This window comes from Thalassophryne amazonica, chromosome 8, assembly GCF_902500255.1.
Source record: "Thalassophryne amazonica chromosome 8, fThaAma1.1, whole genome shotgun sequence".
Lineage (NCBI taxonomy): Eukaryota > Metazoa > Chordata > Actinopteri > Batrachoidiformes > Batrachoididae > Thalassophryne > Thalassophryne amazonica.
Window position 1 is genome coordinate 87,515,660 of NC_047110.1, and position 15,534 is coordinate 87,531,193.

General features: G+C 40.3%; 1 protein-coding gene across 3 annotated transcripts in view; it reads right to left on the reverse strand.

Annotated features, from left to right (window-relative positions):
* The window catches only part of osbpl5 (oxysterol binding protein-like 5), a 149,236-nt gene that overhangs the window by 29,199 nt on the left and 104,503 nt on the right, over nucleotides 1-15,534 (reverse strand). For 2 of the 3 annotated variants that reach the window (XM_034176894.1, XM_034176893.1), the window contains 7 exons: nucleotides 13,588-13,743; nucleotides 13,321-13,394; nucleotides 6,106-6,186; nucleotides 5,638-5,739; nucleotides 5,170-5,373; nucleotides 4,557-4,641; nucleotides 3,918-4,080 (listed from right to left, as the gene is read on the reverse strand). In XM_034176894.1, the coding sequence (XP_034032785.1) occupies nucleotides 3,918-4,080; nucleotides 4,557-4,641; nucleotides 5,170-5,373; nucleotides 5,638-5,739; nucleotides 6,106-6,186; nucleotides 13,321-13,394; nucleotides 13,588-13,723 (845 nt within the window). In that variant the 5' untranslated portion in view covers nucleotides 13,724-13,743. Of the gene's footprint in view, nucleotides 1-3,917; nucleotides 4,081-4,556; nucleotides 4,642-5,169; nucleotides 5,374-5,637; nucleotides 5,740-6,105; nucleotides 6,187-13,320; nucleotides 13,395-13,587; nucleotides 13,744-15,534 lie in introns of those variants that run through there. The other variant, XM_034176895.1, reaches the window with a different exon arrangement.

Consider the following 15,534-nt stretch of genomic DNA (forward strand, 5'->3'; position numbering starts at 1 on the left):
CATATGCTATCAAATGGAAACTTTAGGAACCTAGGTACTATAGGTTGATATCTTTAAAAGAACACAAAAACTGATGAATCATTAAAAATCTACACCATGTAATATAAAATTGTAAATAACGAAAATAAGCTAGTTATAGTAGAAGAGCTAAATTAGCCGTTAACAAGCCAACCATACCCAGCAAAGTAACACGATAAACAAAAACGGTAATTAGTGTATAAAGTATAATAGCGTAGTTAAACCTACAGTAATGATATTAACAAATACATATAAAATAAATGTGGACAAAAGTATGAATTAATGTGGGTTATCAAACACAAAAGAACCAACTGTTTTGTAAACTATGATGAATGTTGCTACAGCAGGCTGTAAACAATGGCAAGCGAGGATGTGGATGGCATCAATTTGCAAGTTCACGAGCAATTATGATAATGACATGTTCTGCCAAGTTGAAAGGGTTACCTAGAGGAGGTGTAGCACCTGTGATGGACTTCTGCCATGCCCCGATGCTGTCTTGTTGTTCTCGCTTCATGAGGTTTGTTTACACTGTGCCCTGAACCGGAACTCTGCTGGAACCAACCTCTTGCGTGAGTCATAGACCGCGAGACGGCGCAAGATTCACAAGTGCGAAACAGTGAATAGAGGAGGATTTTCTTTCACCGAAACATCAAATCTAGGCTTGTATCTCAGATGTACATTCTGGCAAATAGTAGCTGAACTTTCAGGTCTTCTTTTTAAGAAAATCCTCCTCTACTTTTCTCCTGGGTTGTCTGGGTGTCTTGGTGGCTTGCCTCACTCTTCTCCTTCTTGCACAGGCACTCAGAGTTTTGACAACTATCTACTCCATACAGATTTACCATAGAGTGCCATACTGTTTGTATTTCTACATAATTGATGTAAATAAAGTCCAAGACATATCCATTCCCTGACTTGTCTGAAGAAAACTGGCAATAAAACTGCTTATTTACAGGTATTATATCATAGAGTTCCATTACTTATGAAACCCATCATCTTGGCTTTTATATTTTTAATTAATGTATAACAAGTTGTAAAGATTTGCTTTCAGTTTGAGGTTTGTATAATACAAAGTGTTCCAATACTTTTGGATGGCACTAGGGCTGCAGCTATCGATTATTTTAGTAATCGAGTATTCTATCGATTATTCTGGCGATTAATCGAGTAATCGGATAAAAAGTACTTTTGCGTTTTTAAACAACATCAATAGTCCAGGGCTGTCCATAAGCAATGGCACAATGTCACTTCGCAAAAGTGTTGGCATTTTGCTGAAATGGCGATGGGATGTGGCCTTCTATTTTGTTTTCTCCAATTTGTAAAAATTAACCATTTTTAAGTTGTTTTTTTTTTATAAAGGTTGATGGACTGGGTGCCTGCGTGATTTTCTTTTATCCCTCTTTCTCTGTAATTCAGCAGATGCATTTCAGCTGGAGGTGGAACATGCAAGCCTCCCAGTCAGTTTTTTTTAATTATTATTTTATTTAAGTTACCGTGTTTGTGAAGTGTTGTGTGTTGCCCAAAACTGCAAAAATTAAAAAATCAAACAGTGTGAGTCTGAGGGAAACACAGAAGAAAGAGTGGACTTCTGCTGTTTGTCAATGTAGCTGGGGACAGAGCTGTGACTGGCCTGGTCTGAGAGCCCCTCACACTGGGAACAGAGAGAGACAACAACCGGCCACTGGCTCAATAGTCCCTCCCCACGTAGAGAGGACCGTGTGCGTGTGTTAGATGATCAGCGTGGACCATCTTTCTCTTAAAAGGCTTTATTTTACTCCATGTGCCACGTTGGAAAGCGGTAGCTATCGCTGCTAATTTGATAAGCTGTTATGCTCGTCTTCTTCTGTTTTTTTTTTTCTGCAGACGCTGCAGCGCCACACACAGGCCTGGCATATGACTACAACGTTAAACGAAGCTTCGAGGCACAGAATTTGCCTCAAACATTTTTTGTAATCAAATTATTCGAGTTACTCGACTAATCGTTTCAGCCCTAGAGGGCACTATAAATAGAAGAATGGCAGAAATAGTTACTGTGACATGCAAGTATTATTACACTTCAATTTCAGCTTACTTCATTTTATATAGCACTAAATCACAATAAAGTTGTCTCAAGGTGCTTCATACAAGCAAGGTCTAACCTTACCAACCTCCAGAGCAAGCACACATCCGACAGTGGTAAGGAAAAACTCCCTCTGAGGAAGAAACCTCAAGCAGACCAGACTCAAAGGGGTGACCCTCTGCTTGGGCCATGCTACTGACACAAATTACAAATTACACAAGCACATGAATCAGGGTCTCAGCATCAGCTATAGACAGGCTGGGACGAATCTACATTGTATATCACAATTACAGATTCACAGCAGGAACAATCTGATAAAAAAAACTCCATCAGAGTAATAAACAGAGTAGGACTGGGTGATAGGGTGAAAAATATCACAATATTTTCCCATATTCCTTAAATTTTATCATGATATAAAATTTTATTTATCCATTATTTATACAGGTAGTCTCATTGAGACACAAAGTCTTAAGCCTAAAAGAGACCTGTTACAGTTAGAGTAGTTTAATAATGTTGCCAGTTTGAATAATGTTGCCAGTTTCCTGATCATGACTGAAAACTGGAGCCACTAGAGCAGACCTGGGCAAACTGCGGCCCGGGGGCCACATGCGGCCCTTTGCATGTCTCTGTCCGGCCCTCATGAGGTCTGTGATTATTATTACATATAGTAAAAATGTCAAGCTTGTGTGTCGCAAATCATTAGAGAGGTTTATTTAGGTATATTTACATATTATTACAATAATAAAAATGACCTATAAAAGCTATTAAATAGGTAATTTTTTGTAAAATTTGTAATGGGAGACAGCTGAGTTATCAATGGTGTGGCCCTTGGACATAATTCAGGTTCCCTATGTGGCCCCTTGTAAAAATTAATTGCCCACCCCTGCACTAGAGGGTTCATTAGTTCAACGAGTAGACAGCAACAGAGTCTCCAGTAGCCAGTGGATGGTGATTTCACCACCTACTACAGACTGTTACTGAGAAAGCAGTTTAAAGTAAAACAATGCTACATGACTCCCAGCTGGAAGAACCTGTCTTCTGGCTCCACTTAAACCCTAAGCAACACTATGTGCTTAGGGTGGAAGTGTGGAGTATCCGCCGCATCAGGTGGGAAGATTACTGTACCAGTATCAGGGTCTTAGCTGAAGCCAAGCTCCAGAGCATCGAGTGTGTTATCATCAAAAACCAGCTTCGGTGGGTGAGTCACGTCATTAGGATGGATGACAGATGACTTGCCAAGATTTTCTATTCTCACCTGATCAAAAGAAAACAGTCCAGTGGAGGACAGAAAAAACACTACAAGGACCTCCTGAAGCACAACCTCAAGAACCGCTCCATTGACTGGAAGACTTGGGAAGAGCATGGGAGGAACCAAGCCAGCTGGCAAACAATGATCCACGAGAGTGGAAGTCTTTCAAAAATGCGTACGAACAACACTGAAGAGAAGAGGCGAAAGAGGAAGGAGAGACAGAGCAAGAAGTTGACCGTCAGGGGCTTCCCACAGCAACCACGTGTAGAGGCAGTCAGAAATTGTGCACATCAAGACTGGGCCTGTTCAGTCATCTCCGGGTCCACTATCTCCATCCAGGAATCGACGAACAGACCATCAACTAACAGACCATATTCCTTGCCCCAGAGGGATAACCACAATGAATACAGACCAGTACCAAAGTCTAATATCTTGTCTGACCCAAGGCCCTTCTCTCTACAAACATTTCTGGAAATCCTTCTGCTGGGTTTTTTTGGGCTGGATATTTTTTACACAACCTCATAACAAATAAAGGTGAGACAGAGTGTACCAGGGAGCATTTTGTTGTACATGTATATGTATACTTGCAGTACTCACTGTAGTAGCTCTGCGTCACTGAATGTAGTAGACTGGAGCAGGTGGAGTATATGGGAAGATTCTGAGGCTGTGCTGATATCTCCTTCTCTCCCCCCTTTGGCTGTCAGTTTGTAAAGGCTGGAACAGCTGAGAGCCAACTCTAGAGCATCCATCCAGCACCGGCCTAGCAAGACCCGTAGGAATATTAAAGTCAATACTCAATGACTTTAACAAACATATGAAATTCAGACCCACAAAAATTACAACTAGAGACCTGTGAGCAAGCTCACAAAATCATCCCCCTCAGCCATACGAGGTGCTTGTATATATTATATATCGGTGCTAGTTAACATTTTGTTATGAAATACTTGAATTAACAAACTGGCCAACCTCTGTTTTGAAGAGCCCAACAAGACTGTTTATACACACAATAACATGGACAAAAATTCAGTTATCTGTCCCTTAAAGACATCAGACTAGAAATACTTTACTTCATGCAAATCTCCACATGGTGTGGCACCACTATGTGAAGTTTCACTGAAATCCACTAACTGGTTTAGGAGGAGTTGTACTTACAAGTCTCATGGATGGACAGGTTGATTTTGAATGTCAAGAAAACAAATCAAATAAGTCAGTGAGTCACACACACACAAGACTCACCATCAGACTCAGACGCAGCCCTAAAGATCAGGTAGTTGCTGGGTAGAGGCTGCGTGATGGAGCCCACATTTTCTCCTTTGGGACCCTGTACACGTGGATGGAACAGTCAGTCACACCTTAAGCCATTTTACTCATGTTCCTCAGTTCCTCAGCTAACATTAATAGATCACATGATCACCATCTTGGAGGGCAAAAAAGTGCCTCTCTGGTTACAGCAAAGAGCAAGTCATGAATTCTATGCTTCAATATTCTCTCATTTTTGAACCTTCTGGCTCATTATACACACAGCGGTTTTATACACAGCATATGGCTGCACCAGTCTGCATTAAAAAATAAATAAATTTTAGATTCCTCTCTGGTGGTGATTTTAAATGGAATTATTTTTCTTAATCTATTCAGTAAAACTATTTGAAATTTCTTATGGTAAGTAAGAGTAAGGGATTATCTAAGCAGGAACCCATTCCAACACTGGTACTTTAAGCACACGGGGAGACGCACAAGAAAATGTATTATTTAATTCTCATTAGGACAAATGTGATCTTTTTTTTATCCTAATCTCAAGTATTATTAGTGGAGATATAAAATGACCTATAAGCCTTCAAACATATCTGACCTTGACTGCCCAGATGGATTTGTCTAGTGGGTGGTACAGTTTGAAGCAGAAGCCGTCCTTCTTGGAGGGCCTCTCAATCAGCTTGCACGCACTGAGCAGGACGGTGCCAACCCAGTGGTCTGATTTGGGTGTCTTGTATATCAGGAGAACGCCTGGTTTCAGGGCACACCACAACTTTGTCCAACTCTTTAATGAGCCGCGGATCTAAAAACAAAGGAGGATATGCGAGGTAACTTATGAACATCAGAACACAAGGAGTATTGTGCAACACAGTACACAACAGCTACAGGACTGATGTGCAACATGTACAGTATGATGAGTAGGATTAGAAATGACAAAAGGTTCAAACCCTTAAAAACATGACTGCAATATAACATATCAAGTTTGCCCATCGTTATTTGTGTTACTAATTGAAATTGTGAGGAAAATTGAGCAGCTTTGTCAAATAATGTTAGGACATTACTGCACCTTTAGCCAGTTGGACATGATGACAACACTGGGATCCTTCAGTGCACTAAACAGCTCTTTCGTTGCACGTTTCTTCTCTTGTCTATAGTTCTGCTTCTGCACCTGTCAGCGGAGAAAAGAAAGAATTAAAACAAATAAGTATAAATGAGTCATCAATCTGCCTGGGAAGTTTAATGAAAAAATGCAAACACTAGGTGGAGGCAGAGTCAAACAAAAACAAGTAAAGTACAGCTCTGGTTATCATGAACACGATTCATTGCTGGCCTTTGAAATAAAGGACACATATAAACATACATAATATATTAAACATTTGAAAAAATGCCCGAATGTAGGGATTAGCAACTCAACTGAGAGAACAGCCATGACAGCAAATGATGCAATTTTTTAGTTATTAAAATGGCATGACAATGTCAAACATTTGCCATATTTGTCTTAGGACAACTAATATGGGACAGGACTGACATGTACCTTCAGAGACTCTTTCCGGGCCAGCTTCTCTGTGGGGGAGGGACTGTCCTTCTCCAGACCATTAAACATCCTGGTCTCAGACTGAAAGAGGGATATCAGGAGACAGACAGCGAAAATAAATAGGAGGAACCACATATAGCCTGTATGCACATCTGCGGGGACTTTTACGCAAATTTAGTGTGAATAAAGAAAATCAGAACAATAGAAATGTTGAGACAATTCTGATGCCATAAGATCCACGATGTGGTCTTGTGTGTGTGTGTCTACACATATTATGCAATAAATATTACAATCTGCATGAAGTGTTTGTTGAAATTATGAATCTCCCAGTTCTAAACTGGGCTTGCAAGATATTCATGCTTCTGATTTGTTTTGGTGGTGGGGTGACGGGGGAGCTTTACTTGACCTTGTGAGGCCAAGTAATACACTGGCCAAACAACATAATAAACAACATACATAATCAAACAAAACGTAAACATCAAACAGAAATAATTATTTAAGAAAATCAAACTTGCTGAAGTAAAAAAAAAAAAAGTCTCGAAAGTAACACTTTGTATAACTGTGCAAACTAATGGCCTTTTCCTATTTTGATATATTCTTTTGTCTACATAGACGATCCACCTCAAAATGACCAACTTTAGAGCAGAAATCAACATGTTTACAGCAGGGTAAAAAAAAAACAGTTTTGGTCTGAATATACAAGTTATCACTTTAAGATATTTTAAACCATAAATTTATGCATAATTGGGGCGGTGATGCTCTCAGTGACAACTAGTGTACAGAGCCCCACTAGCACAGATTACTAGCAATGACAACTAGCTATAGAGTGTTTTCACGTGATCAAAACCTGGAAGTGGCCATTCCAGCAGTACGCTGCAATCCACTCTGTTTATACCTGCATCTATTTTTAACTTTCAAATACTGTCATGGTGAATTATTATCGTATGGCTGCCACAGTCATCAGACAGCAAGCCGACCTTCATTAATATAGATTGCTGAAGGTGATCAGGAATCAGGGGAAGTTTGTGGAAAAACTGAGCAAGTGTGTGAAAGGTGATTTTATATGGTTCACCCCATCCTGTCCAGGTCTGCATAATCACTTGTACACCGAAATTAAAAGTCTATAACTGTTTTATTATATGGTAAACTGCACCAACAGGTCCAAAATACTTCATGAGCACAATCTCTAAAGCCCCTTTCACACGGGGGCTGCCTCGAGCTTCCTGTGGTGTCATCAGGGGCGTAGGTTTGCATATGGACCATAGGGACAAGTCACAACCAATATTTTGGGATGGCAAAATAGTCCCTACCAATATTTAGCATTTTTTTATATAACAAAATCATTCACTATTTTTTTGCGAACTCGATACTATAATTTTAGTCATCACGTTTTGTGTTTTCGACGTGCCAGAGTGACAGGGTTACCCATGTTGCAATTTCATTGGCTCACGTTCTTCTCACATGGACGTAAACAAAGCGCATCTCGTGGTGGCAGGCAGTGCTTAATTTGTAAAGTGGGAGGTCCCGGAGCGCAGAGGATGGGTGGCTCCAGTGCAGAAAAACAAGAGGGGGGGGCTTGCGAACAATGCTGTGCGCCACACTTAAAATAAACTGCACATCCACACAAACATGCACACACACCTTCACAAATGACACACCCTGCCTTTTCCTCAAAAATTACTACATTTATGTTTGCTGTCTGTCTCTGTACTTTTCTGTCACTTTTGCGCTCTTTTTCATACTTTTCTCTCGTTTCAAAAGTCACCGAACGCACTTTACCGTAATATATGCAACATACAGCATACTGTTGGAAAGCACGGGTTCTTGGCTTGCTGTCAGTGTTCAAATATTTCAGAGTGAGGGCTTACATGAGAACTTACAGTAATGAGAATCAGCGGCGCACTAGTGTGAAACGTCCGTGTTTTTCCTCTGCGTTATGACATCACAGGCTTACGTTTACCGTAATACACCATGTATCACTGGAAAGCCCTTTTTTTTTTGGCAAATTAGGTTGCCAGATACCTACAACTGCATTATTGATGAAGAGAATAGATTATACATCTTGGTTGCAAAAACGTTTTTTTTTTTTGTTTGTTAGCTCCACAAGTATTGTTTTTTTGTTGTCTTGTTCTCTCAGGTGTAGGCCTATAGAATAGATGTGATTTTGGGTGCAATTTTGTTATTTAAGCTATTTGTTTGTTTGCCTACACACTTAATAATGTAAATAAAGTGTTAAATTATTCAGCATTATGTCATCATATGTTATGTATTATGCTGTACTTGTGCGTCTAATGGTATGAGTGGGTTAGGGGGTGGTGGTGGTGGGCGGGGGGCCAGGCCGGGGGGGGGGGGTATTGTCCCTACCAAAGCTGAGACCAAACCTACGCCCTTGGGTGTCATGACAATGCAGGAATGTCTGCCTCAGGTGCGCACAGCAGGGGGCAGAGAGGAGGTGAGAACGAGAACGCAGCCTGCAGGTTCTCTGCACAGAGGAATCAGAGTGCAGTTTGGCTGCAGACAGACTGTGCACTCTGATTTATCTTCTAGTTTATATTTGTGCTGAGCTGCAGGTCTGCGCTCTGAGTTCTGTTATAGTTTATTTTTCCTACTTTGACTGCAAGATGCGCGTGCGAGATGTGCGTGCGCACTCGCACAAACGAACCGTCTGTGAGTGATGTCTGGAGTTATACTTGATGTGGACATGTCCTGTCAATAAGTCTGTGAGCAGGACTTTTATGGACTGTATTTAAACACATTTGTGAGAGAAGACTGAGGAGCTGCTGCAGCCAGCAGCGTTTTTTTTTTTCTGTGCCCTTAGTTTTTATTGCATTGTGTACACAGCGTTGTCATGACGACGCACGACACAACTCGATGCGGGCCAAAGTAGGCGTTGTAGCGCGTTATCTGATTGGTCGTTATCGATAGAAGGTGTTGCTCGCTGCACGCGAGGTGTACTCGGCTCCACCAGCGGTCAACTCGGCATGTGGTACAGCTCAGAAAGTGACGAATGGGCCAATCAGAAGTTGGCAAAATCACGTACCATATAATAATCTACAATATGACCTCTTTAATAATTATATTATTGCATCCAAGACCATTAAACCATGAATAAAACATTTTTAAACTGTTTTAAACCTGTTTGAGCTCCAGGCTATTTTAAGGATCATTAAGGCGAGCAGAGCCTGAATGTCAGTAAAAGCACAAACTCCCACATTTGAGATTTAACAGTGACAGATATTAAAGCAAGTTAACTTTAGTTTGAAAATTATTTAACATGGATTTTACCTACATGTGTGACTGAGCCGTAGGATACATTAACATGGGAGAACAACAAAGATAATCCTTGCAACGTGGATGTGATGAAATGCTACTTTTCCATTCGTCCTCACCAATCCTTAACACTTTTTCTTTGACCCAGCCACAAACAAACCGGTTATAGACATCCAAACTTTTGTAGTTTTTCAAGTCTTCTAAGAAGTCCAGGTGAAAGTAATAAATAATTCACCATGTCCATGAACAAACATAATACCAAGTACTGAACTTTCGTTGTTTGACCAGGCAGATGATGGATTTTACACAATCTTCAACACCACTTAACTTCATCTTCATCTCATAGCACAATCCTGCTTCAATGCTGATTGTTTACTCGTCGATGCTGCCAACATGGTTACAATGGCTGGCACGCCAAAATTCTGCCATCAGCGAAAACACTCTATTGTGGTCTGACTGTACCTGTCCTTCTGAGCATTCTACTAGAAATATCTGAGAATATATGGCTTACTGTGCAGTTAATTGAACTAACAGACCATCTAAAAAGTCTGTGCTCCATTATTTCTGTTATTAAATTTGGATGTTAGCATTGTTAGCAGGTAATGGTAGTTTGGTGATGTTAGCTCCATTGTTACTGAGGCAATCAGCCGGCCATATTTTTTAATATCTGCACCTAAGCCACCCATCATGAAAACCAACACCCAGTTTGTAAATATATGTGTTAATAAAACGCCCTTACCAAGCTTTGCTTGTTAGGTTTGGCTTGCTCTGTAACTCTGAGATAGTGGCATGTTTGGGCTTCATTCATCCCGCCCAGGTTACGCGCAGTCTTGACTATACTGTACCTCTTTACCCATTTATGGGTTGGTTGTGACTTAGGTAGAGTATGCACTACCAACATGGAGACATCCAGAGCTACACTATTTTCGCTTCAAAATTGCTCTTCAGAAAACCTATGGGTAACATCACTGACGGTTTGTCCAGTATATACATATACAGTCCCTGGTCGTCACTGGTTCATGAGTTCTTGAGTGACCCAAGGATTACTTTTCATATGACTATTTTTGTTCCCTTGAGTGAGTTGTAATCTTGCTCAAATTCAAATTTTTGTTTGAGATTTAAGATATTTTGATTGATTATATTGACATAAATCTGATTTCATACTCTTGGCAAAATTCGCTATTCAGACACACACCAATTCAAGCTCTTTTTTCCCTCTTCTTTGCATTTTTTATTCTTTCGGTATTTTATACTGTTTTTTTCAAAAACAAATTTAAAGAAAAAAGAAATTATAAGACTTGTGATGTTGCAAGGTGAGAGTGCAGCAAAAACCTACAACATTGTGTTAACGAACCTGAACAAATCCTTAAAAAGAAAAAAAAAAAAATAATTAAGATCACCAAAATTTCAAACAATCTTTCAAATCCAAAGAGCATTCTCCATAAAATTTAGGGAAAATGCTTCCATTATTTGTTTTTTTTAATAGTCCAACAGACAGACAAAGAGACAATACAGATGTAACCAAATAACCTTCAGCATCTCCTCTGTCTGCTGATGGAGGTAAAGGCCCTGTCCCACCGGGGAGAGGATTAATTGCGCATGAACTGAGTATACAAATTACGGGTGTTCGTTGTCGTCCGCAACAAAAATGGCCAAAAATGACAAATGTCCCAGTATGAATTACGGATATATTAATAATATATAGCGAATATATGATGAACAATAACGGTTATATAACGCATGTAGTGAGGAAACTGATCCGACACATTGAGATTATCATGGCAGTATTACGGGTGTATTATGAATGCACCCAGCTTGTGTTGCGCATGCACGGCATCTGTGTTGCGGTCATAAAAGAAGCGCACTCGCTCCTTTCGGCATCACTATTCATACCAACAATACAGCCTCTGGAGCATTTGCTGGACTCGGACAAGTTGATCACAGAGTCAGTGTTCATTTTGTCATGCGAGGGTTCATGAGTTTGGGGAGCGGGAGGGGGGAAGAAGCCGCTTGGGGTGTGAGCCGGTGTTTTTTCTTTTTCTTTTTTTTTTTTGAGTGTCACAGAAAACAGGCTTCAGCGTGAGTTGTGGCTATAAACAGCAACTCTTTGTTGGTGTTAAATAAAAGTCCTGGATTGCAGCAGCTACGTCTTTGTGGATTTACACAGCCGGACCAGCACTGACTGGCAGGTATGTCGCTTTCTGCCACACTTTGGGTTTACGTGACGTGTTTGTTATGCATTCACAGACTGTCCGCAAAGCAGATGTAATAAAAACGCTTTATTCGTGGCCAGTTTGTATGCATTCGCTACAACATATTTTAGTTTGTGATGTGGACATGATGGGCACGATATATATCTGTTTTACACACTGTCCCGGTCCGCTGCCAAGCCGCAAATCCCCGTCAGTTGCGGATATCAGCGGTTAACGGCAGATATACAGCGCATAGAGTGAGTATGTATTGTGTATGAATTGAGTATATATGGAGTATGTAAGGCGGATGTCATCCGCATTCAGATTTTTGAACAGCTCAAAAATCCTGGCTGCGGACATGCGTGCCTCTGCGGATGATCACGGGCGTGTTCGGATGACGGCCGACTCATACAGGCATGTTAAATGGATATCGCAGATGTTTGGTGAATATGGGCCAATTTTGTGCGCAAGCCATACGCAAATCCTCCTAAACGCCAGTGGGACAGGGCCCTAACAATGAGTGAGGTAACTAATAATGAATCATTTCATGAAACAAGTGGGGTTGACAAGTAGGATCAGAGGGTGTGCTTTGTGCTGAATAATTATGAAGGAGTGTCCCTTTAACCCAATCTAAATAATAGCATGCAAACATAAGACTTTGCTCAGTGTCCTATTGACACATATGGAGGGCAAAAAGGACAAAGCGCCAGATAGGCAGTTATGAATTTGAATGGTTCCACACCTACAGTAAACAAACTAGGCACAGAGAAGTAAAAAGGGGAGAAGAGATTATCTGATTTTCAAAGGAAACATGCAATGGCCGGTACTATTGATTATTACTAAAAGAGAGGACACAGACTGTTTGCAGCAGTACCACAGAACAAGAGAAGCACACAACAGACTTCTGAGTTATCAACAAAAAGATGTGTGGTTCGTGATGACACAGTTCCCACCACGCCCGACATGACTGATATATGACTTCACTCTGTATCACTTTTAAAGCTTAAACGTGTTTGATAATGTTGTATCAGAAATGTTTGGGGAGGTTCTGTGAATTCAGTTTCAATGCAGTGAATGTGTCAAACAAGCTAGTACTTAGATAAGTACAAACCCCTGAGATGACTTAACTTCTTCTGACAATTAAAAAAAATAAAATTCTTTACTCTTCTGGAATGTATTTCTGAGAATCCAGTGATATTCCACTGTCATCCTTTCAAATAAAGCTTCAGTAAATGTCGGTGTAACTCAAACAAGAGCAATCTGAGATTTCTGACATCTGCTGATCTGGATCACCTCCAAAATTCAGTGGAGTCTTCCTTGCCCTATTATCTATCTGTGGTGCAGATTCGGTGAGAATCCGTGAAGTAGTTAATTTTTTTTGCTATGTAATCCTTCAAAATCTATATAAAGTGAAATCTTGATCCAGAATACGGATCTGGATCACCTCCAAAATTTAATGGAGTCTTCCTTGGCCTAATATTTATCTGTGGTGAAAATTTCGTCAAAATCCGTGCAATAGTTTTGGCATAATTCTGCTAACAGAAAGGCAAATAAATAAATTAATAAATACACACCGATGATTTTATTACGTCCTTGGTGGACGTAATAAATAAATAAATATAATAAAAAAAAATCTACAAATAAAAAATATAACTGCCTCGAGATGACAATGTTTTCAATTGGAAAAATGAAAACTAAATTAATAAAAACAGAAATTGTTAAGGAGCTGCCCGACCAAGAACTGTGTTCTTACCTTACTGCCTGGTGACTGGGCAGGACTAAGCTCATTACTCAGCATGGAGAGACCATTCCGGTCTGTATCACTGCCTGGCGGGAACCCACAGTACACAGTCACATACAGATGAACTGCAACAAAACAGCTGATAGACACTTGAAGCCTAACAGCCCAAAATGCAGCCAATTAAGCAGCGGCTGGGATTTTCAAATGTTAAAAATAATTAGTGCACACAGACATGAGGACACTACAGCGAATTACCACATAAATATCTTCGTCTTTTACCTGGACTGATGCTGTAGAGGTCCTCCTCTCCTCCATAAGACAGGTTCCGAGTAAGGGTACAGGGGTCAATTTTGGGTGGGGAGGTGGCAGTGGGGCACAGAGAAAACCTCCGATTGAACAAATTCTCCTCCTTCATCCTGACAATCTGCTCATCCACTGGAAGGGGAAGGAAAGAAGGAAAATGTAGAGGAAGAAAGAGATATGGATAGTCAAGTATCTTTTTGTCCAACAAAACACTGAATTTACTCCTAGGCCTGTAGCAACAATTACTATATGGACATATCGTACAATGTGGATATGACCTTGATTTGATATGACCTGTGTTTACATACATGCTTGCTCTGACATAACAATGCTGAGATATGTTTTTAGACAAATTTTTCAGGCACTTCAGCCTTTATGACTCGGACAGCAGAGAGAGACAGGAAACATGGAGTAAAGAGAGAGGAGAGACACACAGCAACAACTTGGCCTCAGTTGGGATTCTAATTGGGGTACACAACAAACTGAACACTGCGGCATGTGGTTATGTTGTTTGTTTGTTTTTTTGTGCCAGAGGAAAACCAACAAATACAATGCAAATCTCACAATGTGAAGTTATCATGAGGTGAAAATAAGCCATGAGATTTCACCAAACAGTAGTGCTGGGGAAAAGTGAAGCTGTGAGCCTTCAAACCTGCAAATTTTGATGAAGTTATGCAAAATCGCCAGGGGACAACTGGGAAGAAACATACTAGCTTTGAAAATCATCATAACGGCACTAAGATTATGGTATGATGGAGCATGATAATTGTTCCATTCTTTGGGGAAAGTCCTGCATCATTCCAACCAGAAGATTTTGAATTGAGTATAACTCTGGACTTCAAACCCACAGGCTACAGCTCGGGTGTGGAAACATTTGGTTTTACGCCAAATGAGAGACGTGAGACAACACAAATGTGCCAGTATGTTGAATTTGTTTAAAGCCCCTTTGTTTATTTAAGTGCAATGTTGTTTTTTTAACAGGAGCCTGTTCTTCCTGACTTGAATTGGTCTCATCCTGTAGCACCAGTCGTTCTTCAAACATATCGATGTGTTTGCTTTTTCCTTACATTAAAGATGACAGTAAAGGGACACGTCTCACATGAACACTTTATTGCACTGACAGTGAATATGAACACATCTCAACTCAAATTCACACAGAGCTACTGTCTTGACAGACCACCCACCTTCAGATAAGGAAATTATGTTTTACTTTGATCCCTGGAAACACCAAGATATAGCACTTGATGGATTGTTTTAGAGCTGTGCCTGTGCTTTTTTCTCCACCCTCTGTGCACTGTGACTACTGATGATGGCAAAGTTTAATATCACGTAGTGCTGACGGGCACAAGCGTTTCCAGACAAATCATTATGCTCAATCCAAAGTTTGGCAGGCTGATCACAGCAAAACAGAACTGACATGGAGGTTAACGGAAAATAGCCATTAGCACTTGGGTCTGCTACACTGTGCTCTGCTCAAATCTATACCATCATATTCATTTTATTCTTGGCACACAAAGACTCTCAACTCTCTGACTCTCTGCCTACAGAGAAATATTGCCTAAAATTGTTCTTCAAATGCAACATCCCAGAACAGTGTGTTACGTAAAACCCATTCATAGAACATTTTCACCAAGTGTTTCATGATGTCAGTGCAGCATGTTAAAAAAACCTACAGGAGATAAACTGCAGCAGTTAATGTTATTTTGGAAAGTGTTTTCTAGTGTAATGGGGCTTCTGTTAAAAGCAATATTGCTTTCCAGAGTATACATTACAAAGACGTGGCTGCAGAGGAAGATGGTGCAGATACTGGAATGGCCTGGCTGTAGTGCAGACTTGTCTCCAATAGAGAATGTGTGGAGAATTTTAAAACAAAAAATGGGACAATAACTGCACACTGTTGTACATCTTAAGATGTGTTTGTAA